Here is a 20747-nt window from a genome sequence, read left to right as displayed (position 1 = left end):
ATGAGTTTTTTATGCTTTCTTTTCTATGACCATTCCATACTAAGATTCCGCTGAAGCCATTTTAAATATACTTGTGTATGACTTAAAGTTGCCTGCATGTCAAACCCCTTTTCCATGAAAAATTTACTATTTAGCCTTTTTTTGTTTTTAAATGAAATGTACTGTATTTGTAATGTGAATAAAAATATTTTTTAAATTGACATTTATCTGGCACACAAAATAACCCTAATACTGATCACATCTAAATTCCTGAACTTAGATGTGATTGGTATTGAGGTTATCCTTTGTTTTAGAGGCCAGCCAAGCCGTCGGTCCAGCAGACTGATGGATTTTTCTTATAGCGACACTTTGTATAGTGCCTACATAGAAGCTGAAGCACAAAAAGTAAAGAACATTTTTAATAAATGTTAATGTAAGAAATGTTTTTAAACACATTACACATACATTTCATTAAAAAAAATGCTACAAAGCTTTACTTATATTTTGAAGGGGTGTCTCACCAAGACAACTTTTTTGTAAACAGAAACTGGTCAATTGATCGCAGTGGTAATGGCTTCCCTAATACCTGGTGATCAGCTGTTATTGCCAGGGGAAGCCACATCTGGCCATATATTCCTCCTGCAGGAAATCTTAGGGCCCCATAGCAAAACTTAGTATGGGCCCTACCCCTCACTGAAAGTTCTGACAAATTTACAATTATTTATAAAGTTAATGTTCGCCATAACTGTATAACAGATATTTTTAGAAGTCACTCCTAGGGGGAGATCAGTGCAAATTAATTTATACAGCTTCCATTAAGCTCAGTATAAACTAGAAAAATATCTATACACTAAGCTCCCCTTAGTGGCAGCTGCAGGAAAATGCTATGGCTCTATGCCGTGAAGCTGAAGAAGTTCAGGGCAAGGCCCTCCTCTCACAACACCCCATAGCAGTGATGTGATCTGTGGAGAGTGCTGAAGGGGAAATGTAGTATTACATGATAACCATTCAGATCGTTCTCAGTCCCAGCTGGGGAAATCCCCCTTATGAAGTCTATATGCCCTAATAGGACTTATGGAAATGTATTGTTGTTTTGAGACAGTCCCTTTGCTGATTAATCCATACACACTGGGATTTCTACAAATACCTAAAGCGTACCTCCACTTTCAGTGAAAAATGATTGTAGTGCCAGAGTTTTCAGAAGTGTGCACTATAATAGTTTTTGTAAATCACTTGTATTATCTATCTTGCTTCTAGCAGCAGCACGGACTATGTAAAGTCGTAACTCATAACTTTTCAGTGGGAGACAGAGCGTCCTGCTCGTCTCCATGGCTCCTGTATCCAGAACCGCCATTAGGGCTATAAAAAATCCTATAGCGCTAACGGTCATTCTGGATATGGGAGCCATGGAGACGAGCAGGACGCTCTGTCACCTACTGAAAAGTTATGAGTTACGACTTTACATAGTCCGTGCTGCTGCTAGAAGCAAGATAGATAATACAAGTGAATTACAAAAACTATTATAGTGCACACTTCTGAACACTCCGGCACTACAATCATTTTTCACTGAAAGTGGAGGTACGCTTTAAACAATGTTCACATAATAATTTGTAATCTTCTATGATAATTTCCCTCACTTTGTAATAAAGGATATTATTTTTGGCACAAATATTGGGAGTAATAGAGATGCAGTCATGTCTGTGCTTTTCCTGCCGGTCAGGTGGTGACACTGCACTGAACTGTGAACTACAGATATCGCTATAATTTCTAATGAGCTCATTAGTATTAAAAAGGTCACTATTAGTAATGCTAAACAGAAGGATATGAATGTATCATCATTTACCACTTGTTACAAATGGCTCTGTGTTAGAAATGATAGAAATTTTAAAAATGGAACTTAAAGGCACAGAAAAACCAAAAGGAATTGAAATAAACAACAATTCAATAGATATTCGTTTTGATCAACACATGTTTGTGTCAAAATAATTAAGTGTTCCATAACAAAACAATAACTGATAACAGTGAAATCAGTGTACTGTAGTGCCTACTGGATACCAAAAAAATTAAACTCTAGTAGAAAAGGGAGTAAGACATTTTAATTCATTTTATTGGGAAATCTTATTAATGTCATGTGCATGAATCCTTATAAAGATATGTTATGAAATTAATGAGCACAAAATTTTGGATCAATTTAGATGAAGAAAAAAAAATAGTGCACAAGTGTGTTATTTCACTTTATGTGTTTACCCAATGTTGTTCATTATAAAGCGCTATGGAATTTAATGACGCTATATAACACATAAATTAGTAATAAGATGTCATAAAGGAGGTTCACCGATTGGGAACACCGTGTAAGAGCCAGAGCAGAGACAAGCCACATCTCTCACTCTGGCGGACTTGAGCAATAATAAGACATGAATGGGCTTTTATCTGAATATTCTCCTGGCAAAATCAGCTGTTTTCCAGCAGTCTCAGGCACTGGACTTGTGGCAATCAGATGATCACCTTCGCAGCTCTTAAAATAAAAGGGGTCGTCTGTGGGGAGACAACACCTTTAAGATTGGGATGTTGTTGTTATCTTTAACATCAAAATCAGTTTGGAGTAATAAGTTTATTTCCTCAAAAGAATAGCTTGTTACTATGCAATTGGGCCACTTAGCCAATAAATAATTATTTTGAGTCTATAAATAATCCCCTACTGAAAAAATACAGATCTCTAATTGCCTTCAATAGAGTATAATGTACAAAGGTTATTAAAATGTACAGATAACTGCCCATTATGAGGATATTTATAGTCTCATCTCTTTATCTGGTTCAAAGACTATTAGGATTCTGGATCTGTGCATAACAAAATGTATTTCCCACAGCTCATTTACATAGTATATTTCATCTTCAATATATATTATTTATTTAAAGCAATGACAATTTAATTTATTCACTGTAACTGGTAATCTGAGAGTGTTGCCACAGTCATTTACGGTAATGCATTGATGTCCATGAATAAGAAAAAACAGCAGAATATAAACAAAATTCTGCTTTGATCCTTTTGTTGATGAGAAAGCCTTGAATGGGATAATAAACAATAATTGAACATTTTTATATACACAAAAATAATTAAAATGTTATTTTAATATTTCATGTTCAGAAATTATTCTGATTGTTCTATTCTATAGTATTAGGGTGGAATCACACAGTAAATCCACAGCAAAATCAGTATGCTTTACAAGCGAAATTTGTTGCGGATTTGCCATGGAATTGCTGCGGATTTCACCCCTGAACTTGTATCCTGCATAGCTTTGCTGGACTCAGAGAAGGAAAGCGCAAACTGTGTCTTATTTTAGCCCGTTGCCGACATTTGACGTATCTGTATGTCATGGTCAGCAAGGAGTTCTCGCAAGTTATCTTATAGTTTTGACAACCTAATGGCGTGGGCTCAGAAGCTGAGCCCACGCCATCAGCTGCAGGTGTCGCTTGTATATTACAGCTGACACTCTGCTGTTATGACCAGGAAGCAGCTATCTTCTATCATAGGCGATTAATCCCTCAAATGCCGCAGTCAATAGCAACCGAGGCATCTAAATTATTTGTAGTCCATCGTGACGGGTCAGAGCAAAACTGCTAGAAGTGAGGGTGCCCGTATTGTACCAGGGCAATACGTTCCCAGCAAAATTCCCCCAAAAAACCTGGTCTGAGCATAATGCATTGCGTCAAAGCGTTCCAAACATCTATGGATAATTTTATTTTAACTCCTTGGGGATTCTTTTACTATGCGACCGCAGAGCCTCTTCAATTGCGCATGGTGGTCTTTCACTTAGGGCCACATAGAGTCCACAAACAATTCCAGGCAAATCTGCGCTCCAAAAGCCAAATGACGCTCCTTCGCTTCTGAGACCCTCTGTGTGTCTAAACAGAAGTTTATGACCACATATGGGGTATTGTCAGACATCTAAGATATGAAAAATGCGGATCTGTCAGGAAGTTGAAAACTAGCTGCGGTGACAATCACACGGACACACGGATCCGTGAAAAACAGATGGAAGTGTGCATGAGGCCTAACCCCGCCTCGTGCACACTTCCATCAATTTTTCACAGATCCGTGTGTCCGTGTGATTGGATCAGTGTGCTTCCCGTGTGTACTCCGTGTACACTTCCGTGTTTCAGTTTCTGAGAGGAAACTTTTCCCATTCGCACTATGTACACAATATTGTGAGCGCCGCACATTCTATTCACTGTCCAGCGGTAGTCACTGTCCAGGGTGCTGAAATAGTTACTGCCGATCAGTGCAGCCCCTTTAACTCTTTCAGCACCCTGGACAGAGTCTAATGCTGGACAGGGAATACCATGTGCAGCATTCACAATATGGATTATTAATGGTTCATTAAAAAAAACCTGTGACAAAAAAAAGTTACTATTTACCCAGAACTCCCTACTTGCCTGCTTCTTCCCCAAGTCCGGCCTCCTGAGATGACGTTTCAGACCATGTGGCCGCTGCAGCCAATCACAGGCTGTAACGGTCACATGGACTGCCGCGTCATCCAGGAAGTTCAGACTGGATGTCAGAAGAGGGACGCGTCACCAAGAAAACGGCCTGGGTACGTATGAACTTATTTTTATTTCTATCGCTGCATTCCAGAACTGATCAGCAGCCTCTTCTCTCTATCAGTGCTGATAGAGAGAAGGGGCTGCAGATTAGTGCAGTGCAATATCTGTCTCTATGTGTACCTCTGCCCGCCCGGCCATTGCTAGGCAATGGCTCCGTCACACACGGATGTGCCACGGATGCCTTTCGTGTGCCTTCAGTTTTTTTGACGGACCCATTGACTTCTATGGGCCACATGGTCATGGAATCTCGGACAAAAGTAGGACATGCTCTACTTTTGTCGGAACGGCACAACGGGACCGTCAAAAAAACTGACGTGTGCATGGCTCCATTGAAATGAATGGGTCAGGGTGCTAGCCGTTAAAAAAAATGGCTAGCCCCCTGAAGGAAAAAACGGAAGTGGGCATGAGGCCTTAGTTATAGCAAGTATAGCTTTGAGTACTTTCACATTAGGGATAGGGGGTGCCTTATCCTTAAGAAACCCAGGAAACCTCTGTTCCTGCCTTTGACATAAGAAACTTGATTGCAGCGATAACCGGTGTAACTTGAAGCTCCTGGGCCCTATTAAAAATCTGTAACAGGACCCCCCACATACTATGTGGCATTAATAAAACTTGTGTCAAACTTGTGTGGAAGAGAATGCTTTGTGCCCCCTCAGGCAAATGGCTTTTGTATGCTTAATTTAGGTCGATTACACTAATTATGAAAATGTGCCCGAAGTTTCACTTTAAATCAACCAGTAGGTATTGCCTTGCCAACAAAATAGACTTTAAAGGCTAGGTAAACCTTTGAACATTTATTTTTTTAACAATACAATTTATTATGGTGTTTTAAGCAACTTTGTAATTGTTTTTTATTAGGAAATGTTTTACTTTTTGAGATACAGCTTCTACGTTTTCTGGAAGCTGTATTGAGCGCTCAGAGGCAAATCTGTCAGGTCAGTGGGACCAGGGCCGCACCATCCATGAGACAAGATGAGCAGCTCACCTCAGGTTGCGGCCTGCTGTCTCTCTGAGGGGGCTGCAGGACCAGATACTATTACATGCATAAGCGCTGAATGACGTCAACGCGCCGCTTGCAGCGTTGAAAGGCGCTAATTGGCAGGGCAGAATGACTTGCCCTGCCACTCAGCACCTTTTAATGATGAAAACGGCGTGATGACGCCATTCAGCGCTTATGCATGTAATTGTATCAGAAGAGAGCAGGCCTGCATTGCAAGAGGATGGAGAGGGAATGGGTTTAGGTGATCATGTAAACTGTGAGGGGCTATATGTGGAACACTATCTACAGGGGGCTATATGTGGGGCACTATCTGCAGGGGGGACTATATGTGGAGCACTATCTACAGGGGGGCTATATGTGGGGGCTATAAGTGGAGCAATATGTATGTGGGCTATATGTGGAGCACTATCTACAGGGGGGCTATATGTGGAGGCTACATGTGGACCACTATCTACAGGGGGGCTATATGTGGGGGCTATATGTGGAGCACTATCTACAGGGGTCTATATGTGGAGCACTATCTACAGCGGGGGCTATATGTGGGGGCTATATGGGAAGCACTATCTAAAGGAGGGCTATATGTGTGGCACTATTTATAGGGGGGTTATATGTGGAGCACTATCTACAGGGGGGATATATATTGTGCACTATCTATAGGGGGCTACAGGTGGGTAACTATCTACAGGGGCTATATGTGGGGCACTATCTACAGGGGGACTATATGGGGGCACTATCTACAGGGGAGGCAATATGTGGGTCACTATCTACAGGGGGCTATATGTGGGGCACTATCTATAGAAGATCTATGTAGGGCACTATTTACGGGGGCACTATCTACAGGGGCACTATCTACAGGGGCTCTATGGGAGCAGTATCTACAGTTAGCTCTATAGGGGGCACTATGTATGTGGGCCACTGTCTACAGGGGTTTCTCTGTGGGGCACTGTCTACAGGGGGCTCTATGTGGGGCACTGTCTACAGGGGGCTCTATGGTGGGGCACTATATACAGGGGCTCTATGGGTGCAGTAACTACATGGGGCACTGTGTGTGTGTTTGGGGAACACAGTGTATGATGCTATTATAATCAGGGACACAGTGTGTTGTGCTAGTATAATCAGGGACAGAGTGTATGGTTCTATTATAATTAGAGGTGAAGTGTATGGCGCTATTATATTTAGGCACGTCATGTGTGGCACCATGAGAATTTTATCTTCGTTTATAGGTGCAGAAATGTTTGAAAAGCTGAAGACATCTGAGCGTAAAACGGCAGAAATGGGCTGTGGCTGGGAGAAGTCATCATAGAGGTCTGGACCATATGGAGAAGAAAAGATAAAAAGAACAACTAGAACCTGAGAAGACGTCACCTGTGAGTCACTTAATGTAAATGTATATTCTGACTCTAATCAGCACTGTAGTCACTGTATGATCTGCAGCAAGATAATGGGTGGTATATTTTCTTTTTGTGAGGCTGCTAGTGATGTAGAACAGCCAGGGGGATGCCAATCAAGATCTGGGTGGTGCTCTTTGAATTTTCACCTCAGGCAGCACAAAAGCTAGAATCGACCCTGGGTGGGACTGACGGCTACAGTGACAGCAGGTCCTGCGTGTCTCTGTCATGCAGGATCCCCCTGTATTCCATCACATCTAAGTTATGAACTTAGATGTGATCGATTACAGGGGGATCAGGCATGTCAGAGACACGCAGGAACCGCTGTCATGTAAGCTGTCAGTCGCACTGACCTGGAAGATTCAGGTTTGAGAGAAAGATACAGCTGCTGTGTATACAGGATACATAGAAGCTGTATCTCAAAAAGTTTAAAAATGTTTTAATAAAAACCATAATACATTGTTTTATTTAAAAAAAAAATATGAAAAGTATTCAAAGGTTTACATAGCCTGTTAGTCATCAATATCTCTCTTCCAATATAATAAAAATACAGTAAAACTAGCAGTGAAACCTATTATATATTCTATATTTTATATTTTAGTATGATTAAGATTTTTTTTTTTAAATTCTGCTTAATTAGTGGTAGACTTATATTGATGAATGCAATATTTTAACAATGCTCTTTATATGGAAGATTTAAGAATACAGAATTGTTCTTAGTACATCTAGTATATAAAAATATAAGCATGGGGCAGCATGGTGGCTCAGTGGTAAGCATGTTGCCTCGCAGCACTGGAGTCCTGCGTTCAAATCTGACATAGGGCAACTCCTACATGCAATTGTATGTTTTCCCCATGTTGCCATGTGATAATTGGCCCTCGTTTGTGTCTAAGATAGGGAATTTAGATTGTAAGCCTTACTGGGCAAAGAATTGAGTGATTACAATCTGTATACAACTTTGCTAAATACAATGGTGCTATATATGCAATGGAAATAAATAACATGTTTATAGATTAGGAAAAATATATTACATTTTGATCATTATTAAAGCATGTCTCTATATAAAAAGTATAAAAGAAGAAGCATAAATTGGCGAGTTAGTCAACAAGAGACCTAGTATACTTCATGTCTATTTCGCAACAGTAATTTAAGACTTACCTTTTGTTATATGCTTTTAATTGTAAGCGTCATAAATTGGTCGCTTTTGAGCTGTGATGTACACAAACATATTTTCCTGTTTTGTACTTTGTGATGAGGTCAATGAAGCGTGTATGACATCTGACAGACTAACGTTAATAGGCTACTCCTCAAGGAACTCCGGAAGCAAAACAGATCTATAGCGTGGTTTCCCATGGTAATGTGTGTTCGCATTACATATGTGTTTTTAACATAAGAGTCTTTTTTTCTTCAGAGCAGTCTCTTATGGGAATAAATGGAGGACAAGTTTCTTTATATTTTTCATTAAAGACCAAATATAAATAACTGGAAAGGAAAGGACCCAGTACCAAATATGTATCTTCTATAGTTTCTCTCCATCAGTTTTCAATACATGTTCATATTTTCTTCTATCCCCAGAAATCTGATCTTTGCATCAGTTTATTATTAGAGTGAACTGCATCAAGGGCTTCAGCAAAATAAAAATAAATCACACCAACTGCTTTTCCAAGGTCAAGCTTAAAACTTATATCCTCATAAAAACTAATCAATTTATTTTGGCATAATAGGTCCCATGGGAGCCCATGCGAATACACTAGTAACAGTTTATTTTTAGTAGTACATAAATTGGGATGTTTTCAACCACATAGAAACACGGGCAATCAAAGTAGGTTAAAATGGCCAGTATTGTATTAAAAGCCTCCCTGTTCTGCAGACTGTGTACTGTGTCCTTCATAGACTTGCATATGGACTATCAAAAAACAGATGTATGGTTATTGGATTTATATTTTTATTTGTGTTTTATTATTGTCTTCTACTGTTAACTGTTTTTATGTACAGTAGAAATATTTGTAATGTTTTTAATTTAATTATCATGTAGGTTTGGTGGAGCTCTTGACAACAAATTTCTCTTTTCGGGATTATTAAAGTACTATCTATCTATCTATCTATCTATCTATCTATCTATCTATCTATCTATCTATCTATCTATCTATCTATCTATCTATCTATCTCATGCATTGCATTCTTAGGCTTCTTTCACTCTAGCGTTATTATACCTTTATTTTACCGTTAATATACCATTCTTAGGCTTCTTTACACTAGCGTTATTATACCTTTACCTCTACTCCGTCAGAGGAAGAGAGGATCGATACATTAAACGGAAAGCAACAGTTTCCGTTAGAATTACCATTGATTTCAATGGTAATTCTTTTGTTTCGGTTGCTCTTCGTTTGTCTCCGTTCGCTAGGTTTCCATTTTTTGAACGGAAACAAAAGTGCAGTCTGCAGAACTTTTGTTTCTGTTCAAAAAACGGAAACCTAGTGAATGGAGACAAACGGAAAGCAACTGTTACAAAAGAATTACCATTGACATCAATGCCAATTCTAGCGGAACCGTTGCTTTCCGTTTAATGTCTCGATCCCCTCTTCCTCTGACGGAAGAGAGGTAAATGTATAGTAATGGTAGTGTGAACTTAGCCTTACGCGATTACAGTAGTGTGTTCCACATAGTGTTAACGTTCAACTAGTACTTGTCTAACGTTTGTCATTTCAATCATTTCAATTGGCGTAGTCTTACTGAAAGAGCATGTGATATCCAGCAATGAAAATTTTTTAAGTTTTTCCATCGTCGCATTCAAAGATCTATAAATTTTTTATTTTTCCGGCGACATAGCTGTATAAGTACTTTGATTTTGCGGGACAAGTTGTATTTTATAATAGCACCATTTTGGGGTACATATAATTTATTGATTAACTTTTTAACAACTTTTTTAGTGGGGTACTGGAAAAAACAGAAATTTTGCCAATTGTTTTGCATCTTAATTTTACACCATTTACCGTGTGGTATAAATAACATAATAACTTTATTCAGAGGGTCGTTACGATTGTCGCGATACCAAATTTATATGGATTTTTTTATGTTTTCCTACTTTTACACAGTAAAAATACATTTTTTTCAAAATTATTTGCTTTTGTGTCGCCATATTTTAAGAGCCATAACTTTTTTATTTTTTGACTGATGCAGCTGTATGAGGACTTTTTTTGGTTTTTATTGGTACCATTTTGGAGTAGATGCGACGGTTTGATCACTTTTTATCAAATTCTTTTGAAGGCAAGATGAACAGAAAACAGCAATTCTGGCGTTGTTTTTTATTATATTTTTTACGGCGTTCACCGTGCGGGTTAAATAATGTAATCATTTTATAGTTGGGTTCGTTACGGACGTGGCGATACCAAATATGGGTAACTTTTTACTTTTTTTCATAAAGTAAATTGTAAGGGGAAAAAGTGTTTTTTTTTTGTTTTTTTTTTGTTTTTTTTTTACTTGGCACATTAACTTTTTTTTTACTTTATTTTTAGTCCCGATGGGGGACTTTACTGTGCAGACTTTTGATCTCTATTATAATACACTGCAATACTTCGGTATTGCAGTGTATTATTGCCGGTCAGTGTAAAACTGACAGGCACCTGTTAGGTCATGCCTCTGGCACGGCCTAACAGGCAATTACTAAAGGCAGATCTGGGGGCCTTTGTTAGGCCCCCAGGCTGCCATAGAAACCATCGGCACCCCGCGATGCACGCGGGGATGCCAGTGGGATGAGAGAGGGAGCCCCCTCCCTCCAAAATCACTCAGATGCGACGCTCGCTATTGAGTGCCACATCTAAGGGGTTAAATATGATCAGAGACAACTGCTAGTGGTCTCCGATCGTTGCCCTGAAGCCCGAGGCTGTTACTAACAGCCCAGGGTTCAGCAGCACCCCGCGCGATGCGGGGAAAGTTCTTCTGAAGTGCCGACGTAAAAAGGCGGCGCTTCAGAAGAACTACCCTGAACGGCCAACTTAAAAGCACTATACGCCGGTCATTAAGGGGTTAAACATTATTAAGCTTCATTAACATAAAACCGTAAAAAAAAAAATACATGTACTTTTTTTGGTTATTTCCTACAACATACATTGTATATAATTGTGTTTGATCAATGTTGCCTGTATAATTGTATAATATTTATTTTTAAGCAGTGTCTAATATTCATTCAGGGAGGCATGCAAGTTCACATATGTTTGTAGAAACTGAACACGTTTTTAAAAAAAATTAAATACAAACTGTGTTATCTTTCTATTATGTTCAAATGTTTTTCAGAGACATGAGCATAATAGAAATGTCTCTTTTGAGCATGTATCCAGCCATGTGCCTCCAAACACACAAACAATTATATATAATGGACTCTCTTGCTACAACTATACTAACTTTTATCTACAACCTACATAGTGAACCCAGGTAAAATAATTACTGCTGTTTTGTTAGAAATGCATTGCCTAAATACATGATGTAAAATAACTAAAACAAACACAATTAACTGTGATATGTAGATTTTAAGCACAAGTGAAAAGAAGATATTTTGTCTACTAAATGACTCCCTATAGAACAATCCAGGTCCATATTTTGTTACTAGTATTATTAGATGATTTATCATGTAATAAATATTTTGCATAGTGGGATTATATCCCACTGATCTCACAAGCATATTTTGCAAGAAATGACCCCCAAATAAGTCATTATCATGTTTGAAACCAGTTTTACTCATTTTCTTCCTGAATTATTTTATTTTACTACAGTATTATATCTCTATAGCATGCATTCACTTAGTCAAACTTACTCGCTGCATTTTACTTTTACAAAAGACACCATACCATCTACATTATAAGGTGTATGCACACTACGAAAATAGTACAAGTAGGTATGAATCTGAACTTGAAGTCATTTGAGTGATTTGTCTTTTGAAGAATGAATTAAGAATAACATTTTTAAAGATTTGTTTATGTATAAAATTCTTGGTTTTCCAAGGACTAATATTGAAGGGTACGTCCACATTATAAAAAAGAAAACAAACAAAATATAGAACATTGTATTGCTCCAATGCATCTAACATAAAATTTTAATTAACTTTACATATAGGCTTGAATAAAAATATTCTACTGTTCTGTGTCTACAGCTTCTCTACGGACCTGTGTGTCTTTATAGTTACAGAGTTCAAACAAACCTGTGTGTTGTCTGATCTTCCTCCCTTCCACCGCTCTACTAAATATGCAACTTCCTCATTGCTAACATAGGGGACTGAGGGAAGGTAGTTTGACTGTAGGATCAGACTACAAGTGGTTTGTTTGTAGTCTGTAACTATGAAAAACAAAAATAGTTGAAAAGGTGGACATGTCCTTTTATAAATAAATACAAATGTCTCTAGAAATGTTTTCCAATGTTCCCTTTTCTGGAATACAGTCCCTGTCTTTGCTAACAAATAATAAAATAATATTTTGCAAACAAATGCCCTTTTCTAGTACATGCACAAAATAGAAAATATACATGTGACAGAACAAGCACAGAAGAGACATAAATTACTATTTCTAGGATCTGTTTAGTTAAAGAAATATAAAGTTGGCGACTACTTACCATGTTTGTTGAAGAGCTCGCCCCCTTCTTATCTTCAGTAATAGGTTTATTTTTGGAGTCAGGGTATAATATGTGTGCTATATATTTTTGAACTGTGGACTTATATACACATACATTGGGGACTTGTATGCATCATACTTGACAACCAATACGTAATACACTAATAAGCCACATTGTTATTTGAAGTTACTCAGTTGGGAAAACGGAAAGGTGAGAATGGAGCAATTGTATAAATATAACAATAAATGTGACAAAAAGTTCAGCCATATGAATTGATCGAATAATGACAAAGTGTACAGACGCTTCCTGACCCTGTAACATAAGAGGAGGGTTTAAACAGAGAGATTCACCGCATTATCTACAACAGGCAGGATGCAAGGGATATCATTTACATAGCTCATAACAAGGCATTTTAGAAAACAATTACACAAAAATAAACTACGTAGAAAAGAACAAGCTTGTTTTTCAAGAATTGTTTAGATTTAACTGAATGTTTTGCCTTTAGCTACTGTATTTTTTGAACTGTATGTGTAAATTTAATGGCTAAAACAACATGAATAAGAGGAATATTATAACTGTTATAGGTTTTTTTTTCTTATTTAGAATAAATAAGCTAGGCTCATATGTGTAAAAATAGTAAAATAAAATATATATTTTTTCATATTCTCACTCATTATTTCCATAATCCCATAATGTAACCCTAAGGCTCTTTGCACATCATGTTTGGCCCTACATTCAGCATGTACATCAGGAAAACTCCCGAATGACACGCTAAACGTGTCCATAGGGATATATTAGACAGATGGAGGTGAAAAAAAAGTGTCCTTAGGGCTGAAGTATGTTAGTATACCTTTGTTATTTTTTACTACACTAGACTATTTTCTTAAATTCCAAGGGATCCTGCAAAAAAACTTGCGATATACTTTTTTAAATATAGAAGCCTACGGGTGACATATGCCCCTGTATGGTGTTTGTCACAGGCATCCATTTAACATATACGTCACGGGCTATTCAAAAGCTTTTTATGACATATACATTAAATGGATGCCATTATTGCCTACATTGGCCATAAAACGTGGTGTGCACAGAGCCTAAAATAGACTTAATATTAGTATTTGTCACCATTTGAATTTAAATAAATTGTGTAGGGACTTGAGCTACAGCTATGGTTGGTGGAGAATTTTCTTCTATACTATGGTCTGTTGCACAAATCAAAGCCATATGGACGGAGACTGCATGCACATTCTTTAGTGGAAATGCTGTTGCTTTTCCACATGGAGTTCACCCTTTGCAATACATTTGCAGCTTAAGGCTCTGTCACCAGATTATAAGTGCCTTATCTCCTACATAATCTGATCGGCGCTGTAATGTAGAGAACAGCAGTGGTTTTTATTTTGAAAAACTATCATTTTTGACCAAGATATGAGAAATGTTATATTTATGCTAATTAGTTTCTTAATAGACAACTGGGCGTGTTTTTACTTTTTACCAACTGGTTATTGTACAGAGGAGTGTATGATGCTGACCGCTCAGACCAATCAGTGACCAATCAGCGTCATACACTTCTCATTGTTCCAGCCCAGCATGATCCACAGCCAGGGGCATAGCTAAAGGCTCATGGGCCCGGGTGCAAGAATTCAGCTTGGGCCCCCCTACCCCTCCCCAGCACCACCATCATCATCAGACCCCTGCGCGCTCCTATGCCCAACAGCCCCCATAGTATAATGCCCCCACACAGTTAATGCTCCCATAGCTGCCCCACACAGTATAATGCCCCGTAACGTATACTGCCCCCCATAATAGCCCCATACCGTATAATGCTCCCCATATCAGCCCCCCATACAGTATAATGCCCCCCCCCCACAATATCAGCCCCCCATACAGTATAATGCCCCCATATGTGCATAATTACTTACCTATCCCCGTTCCCACGTCGAGTGGAGGATCCTTCGCCTCCTCCGGTGTGTACTATGAGTGACTCAGCGCAGGCAGGCGCGATGATGTCGCTACATCCCGCCTGCCTGCATCGAGCCGCTCACGGCACAGGGAATGCTGGATCAAGGAGATGTCAGCTCCTTGCTCCAGCATTGATTGGAACCGGGACCTCGGTCAGTGACTCACGAACCCCCAGGGGGACGCGACCCACAGTGTAGGGATGTCACGATACCAAAATTTGGACTTCGATACCGATACTTTATTTACTTTGCCAACAGTAATAAAAATAAAAAAAAGTTCTTCCATTTTCTGATGTGAGGCACGAGGTGTGATGATGAATTTTGAATGTGCCCCACATTAATAGTAATTAACCCCATCATGTTTCTCAGTCATAATGGGTTAATATGTAAGGTACATGATGGGGTTAATTACTGTTAATGTGAGGCACATAGAGGTTAAATTCATCATCGCACCTTGTGCCTCGCAATTAGGCCCCATGCACACGACCATAAATAACCTCCGTTTTCACTTTCATTGAGCGCGGACACATTTCCGTAGCACTACGGATGGGTGTCCGTACCGTAGAAATGTTCCGAAAATTATGGAACATGTCCGTCCTTTTGCATTTTGCGGGCCGTTCTCCCATACTTTGTATGGGAGCACGGCCCGAAAATGCGGGTGGCAGTCGGCGGCCGGCCGTAACCCGCAATCGCGGGCCGTGATTGCGGGCACGGTCGTGTGAGTGGGGCCTAAGTGATAGAAAGCAATTTTTATTTTTTTACAGAGTACACATCATAAATGATGCAAAAAAATAGTTGTGCAGGTTATTACGGGTGCGCCAATACCGATTATGTGTATATTTTATGTATTGAGACTTATTTTAATGTTTATTATAAAAAAGGTGTATGTGTATTTTTTTTATTTACCATTACTTTGTTTTTACTTTATTTTTAAACTTCAATGCACTGGCCTATAGCTATATGCCAGTACATTAGCCTGTGTACTGATAGTACACAGGCAGTTGTTAGGACATACCTCAGTATGCCCTAACAACAGGAAATATGGTAGGACAGCCCTGGGGTCCTTCAATAGACCCTGGGCTGTCTGCCCATATATGGTATGTCCCTTAATCGCGTCACAGGAATTCCCTGTGATGAGATCCAGGGGCATCCCCCCTTCTCATTTTCCCCTGAATGCTGCCGTCAGCTTTGATCGCAGCATTCAGGAGAATAGCGGCGGAGATGAGCGGTTTCTCTGATCTCCTCCGTTATAGAGCAGGGCTGCGGCTGTGTAATACAGCCATTGCCTCGCTCCTGATATAAGTGCGCGCGCGGTCAGCATGAGGTGATGCGGCCTGCGCTGCACTAATGAGCGGCGGTTCAGGCATTGAGGACAGAACATGGGGGTGTTTTGTAGCGCGTCCACCATGTTCTGTCTTCATTGCTGCCGCTCATTAGTTCAGCGCCGGCCGCATCACATCATCCTGACGGCGCGCACATGTCAGGGCTCAGGAGCTGGGCAGTGACTGTATTACACAGCCGCAGCCCCGCTCTCATACACTCATGTGTACTATACTGTATTGTGTTGTATTGTGCAGTTTGCGGTGGAGGAGGGGGGGCTGTGATTTAACACCTCCCCTCTCCACCGCAAACAACACAATACATTACAAGGCATCACAACACATTACATTACATTACAATACATAACGTTACAACACAATACATTACATTTCACTGCAGCTTACCTGGAGCCCTCCGCACCGACTCTTCTGCTCTGTCTGGAAGCCGTGTCACGTGACAACATGGTCACATGGTACACTAAGTGTACCATGTGACCGTAACTAGGAAGTGCCGGCTTCACGGCACAGAAGAGTTAGAAAACATGCTGTATGGCAACGGGGGCCCGTGGGACCCCCAGGCTTAGGGGCCCGGTCTCAACTGCGACCGCTGCGACCCCTATAGCTACGCCACTGTCCACAGCACAGAGTGATTGTGCAGTGAAAGAAGCTGGGCTGGAACAATGAGAAGTGTATGATGCTGATTGGTCGCTGATTGGTCAGCGTCATACACTCCTCTGTATAACGCACAGTTGGTAAAAAGGTAAATACACTCCCAGTTGTCTATTAAGAAACGAATTAGCATAAATCTAAAATTGCTCATAACTTGCTCAAAAATGATTGTTTGTTAAAAAAACAAAACACTGTTGCTATCTACATTACAGCGCCAATCAGATTATGTAGGAGATAAGGCACTTATAATCTGGTGACAGAGCCTCTTTAATCCACTGTGGAAAAAGTCAGCTACATATGGATTTACCCTTACAGATCTTTATTATGAAGCCATACATACTCCATATATGCTGCTATGTGGAGCTTCCATGTACCTCCGTATAAAATCAGAGGAAAATGGAGGAACAGTTTAAGAGCTTTGTATTACTCATCCATAATGTAGTCATGTGCACGAGCCCTTTATTTGTATTTTTTTTATTATTATTAGATCTTTACGTTTGCATTTTTATTATTATAGTGGGCCTCCAAAAGGTCAAAAAAGACCTTTGGGTGACTAGATTGTTTTATACATTGTTTTTATATTATATTTTTCTTCCGTAACTCAGACTTCCATAGAAGTCTATTAACAGCTAGGACTAGGCTGGTTCTAGTTAGACCTAGCAGCTCTCTTGTGTAATTGGCACTCCAGCAATCACATGATTAGGACCAATAGAAGTCGTAAATTTACAATGGTGCGGATTTAACTACTAGGACGGGCCACCATTTAATTTTATAAATATGGTTAATATTATAAAGCACCGATGCTTGGAGACCAAGTTTCAGCATATTACCACATTATATTATTTCAGACCCACTTCTGTTTTGGGCACCACCATCTGACATGTCTGTACAGGCACTCTTGCGTTTATCTGCCTCCTTTATAAAAGTAAAAATGACTTTAAAAGAAAGTTCTCTCTCTCCTCTCCATGTCTATCTACATACATACATACATACATACATACATACACATTTATTGTCTTTGAGGTTTGCTTAGATTGGTAAAGCCAAGAGTTACTGCTGAAATTGGTTGTTTGTAATACACATATATATATAAATCCAATACCATTGCTGCAGCTTTTACTACATAGATATTTTTCCAAGCTATTCTAGAGCTTTGTAGTCATAAACTTAAATCACAAAAGGAGAGTGTCTCATTTCGAGATACTGTATGACTCATAGCTATTTTGTGGTTGGAGGATTACACAAATAGAAAAAATGTTCTGCTATTGTATATCTGAGGTAAAATTAAAGTAGGTGACACTGCTTGGCGATAGAAGTATTGTACTGTCTGCCAGGACGTTAAGGAAGAAATGTGAATCTGTGTATTAAAAGATAATAACAAACAAGAAAAGACAAGAAAATAATAGAAAGCAATTCCATAATATAACGAGAAATTTTCCCTTCTGTCTGAAACATTCCTATAATATTTTCAGGACTTCATGGACTTTCAAATTGCTTACAGTTATCTTTAAGATTTTTTATAATAAAGTACAGGCTAACATGTGAAGACACTGTATGAAAAACATTTATATCTGTTTATAGGGAAAGGTGAGTAATGTAAAATAATATATATTGGATAATAACATCGTATTAAAGGGGTTTTCTGGTATCTCAGAAATAGTTTATATGGGCCCGAAATAAAGAAAAATTACAAGCTTTTCGATAGACGTACATTTCCCCACCAATCTGTGTTTACTTCTTGGCGTCACTCCAGCGGATGGCTATTGTCCATCAGATTCATGTGATGTCATGTCCTTGGGGCAAAAATTTAATCAAGCCAGGCAGTAATTAAGGGTTGTTGGAGCAAGGACATGGTGGGGGAGAAATGGTTATTTATGTATATGTAAAATCCCTATTTAAGAAAATGCTATTTAAATGAACTCCTAAATTCTTTGAAGACGAAACATCAGTTTAAACCCCCAAATAAAACATTGAAATTATAATTCTTTGAAATTAAAATGATTTGGATTTAGATTGTATATAATAAGTATAATAAATCTGCAAATAAATCTCAGTGATCGCCACTTTCTAGCAAGAGGAAAACTGGAATAAATCAAAACTTTTGTTTACATTGAAGTCAATTATGCAATGGTATGTAGACACAACACAAAGGTAGCCTTTTGAGGTTTTGCCTCTGGATGATGTCACATGTTGATACTTACATTATTTCAGATTTGAAAAAGCCACCAGGATTAGCTTCATCACCAGGAGGAAGCTGCATGATTAGATTCATTACCAGGAAGAAGCTGCAGGATTAGCTTCATCACCAGGAAGAAGATGCAGGATTAGCTTCATCACCAGGAGGAAGCTGCAGGATTAGCTTCATCACCAGGAGAAAGCTGCAGGATTAGCTTCATCACCAGGAGGAAGATGGAGGATTAGCTTCATCACCAGGAGGAAGCTGCAGGATTAGCTTCATCACCAGGAGGAAGCTGCAGGATTAGCTTCACCACCAGGAGGAAGCAGCAGGATTAGCTTCATCATCAGGAGGAAGCTGCAGCCATCTATACATTTCCACTGCAATAACCGCTGATAGACAGGCCAGAACGCCAGAGACCCAGAGCAGGAGCTGCTCTTTGTGAGCAGCTCTCTGCTATGGCTTATAGAGGGGGTCCAGAATGGGGAACCCTCCTCTGTTATGTTCGTATGCCCTAATAGACATTTAGAAAAGGATTGGCCTCATGAGACAACCTCTCCAAATAAAATGTTTGCCTAAAAGTAAGCAAGCTGTAAAAATACACCCAATACACCCACTTTTTTTTTTAGTATGGTTTACATAATTTTTTAGCCCCTTAGTGACCAGCCCATTTTACGCCCTAATGACCAAGCTATTTTATTCGTTTTTCTATAGTCGCATTCAAAGAGCTATAACTTTTTTATTTTTTCGTCTACATAGCTGTATGAGGACTTGTTTTTTGCGGGATTAGTTGTGCTTTTTAATAGCACCATTTTTGGGTACATATAATTTTTATATTAACTTTTATTAACCTTTTTGGGGGGGATTATAAAAAAAACCTGAAATTCCGCCATTGTTCTATGCGTTTTTAAATTGACGCCGTTCACTATGCGACGTAAATAACATGTTACCTTTATTCTATGGGTCGGTACGATTACGGCGATACCACATATGTAGAGGTTTTTTTATGTTTTACGACTTTTCCACAATAAAAACACTTTTGAACTAAAATTATTTGTTTTTGCATCGTCGCTTTCCAAGAGCCGTAATTTTTTTATTTTTCCATCAATGTAGTGATTTTTTGGGCTTGTTTTCTGCGGGACAAGACGTAGTTTTGAATGGTACTGTTTTGGGGTGCATGGCACTTATTGATTCATTTTTATTATGACTTTTTTGGGGGGCAATGGAAAAAAATTGCAATTTCGCCATGGTTTTTTGCGTTTTTTTTTACGGTGTTCACTTTGCGGTTTAAATTACATATTAACTTTATTAATGGAGTCATTACGGTCGTGGCGATACCACATATGTGTACTTTTTTTTTTTTTTACACTTCTACTAAATAAAACCACTTTTTATGGAAAAAAATGGTTTTATTTATTTTTTTACTGTACTTTTTATTAATAATCTTTATTTCACTTTGATGACTTATTTTATTAGTCCCACTAGGGGACTTTACTGTGCGATCTTCCGATCGCTGCTATAATGCTCTGGTATACTTCGTATACCAGAGCATTATTGCCTGTCAGTGTAAATCTGACAGACAATCTGTTAGGATGTGCCTCCGGCGCGTCCTAACAGGCATATGTCCAGGGCAGACCTGGGGGCTTTTATCAGGCCCCCGGCTGCCATGACACCCCATCGGAGACCCGCGATTGCATTCGCGGGCCGCCGATGGGTGACAGAGGGAGCTCACTCCCTCTGTAAACAAAGTTAAATGCCGCGGTCGCTGTTGACGGCGGCATTTAACGGGTTAAACGGCCGCGATCGAAGTAAACTTCGATCGCGGGCGTTGGAGCAGGAGCTCAGCTGTCATCAGACAGCAGAGCCCCGGCTCCTGCCTGCACGGGACACCCATGCAGGACTTAGACTAGGCTGACGTGAAAAGGCGTCAGCCTAGCCTAAGGCCCATTAGTGAGGCGTATTGGTGGTCACTAAGGGGTTAAGTTAACAGATATGAAGTTTACTTTTAATACTATATTTAGGACATTTTGTTCATCTACTTCAGTCTATTGTGTTCCA

General features: G+C 39.3%; 1 protein-coding gene across 1 annotated transcript in view; it reads right to left on the bottom strand.

The window, feature by feature from the left end:
- Positions 1-9751, bottom strand: part of LOC142741784 (zona pellucida-like domain-containing protein 1) — a 30264-nt gene extending 20513 nt beyond the window's left edge. The window contains exon 1 of the mRNA XM_075851118.1: positions 9703-9751. Coding sequence (XP_075707233.1) covers positions 9703-9751 — 49 coding nt within the window. The remainder of the gene's footprint in view (positions 1-9702) is intronic.
- Between the last annotated feature and the right edge of the window lie 10996 nt (positions 9752-20747).

Source organism: Rhinoderma darwinii, chromosome 2 (assembly GCF_050947455.1).
Source record: "Rhinoderma darwinii isolate aRhiDar2 chromosome 2, aRhiDar2.hap1, whole genome shotgun sequence".
Lineage (NCBI taxonomy): Eukaryota > Metazoa > Chordata > Amphibia > Anura > Rhinodermatidae > Rhinoderma > Rhinoderma darwinii.
This window is presented reverse-complemented; position numbering and strand designations above follow the sequence as displayed.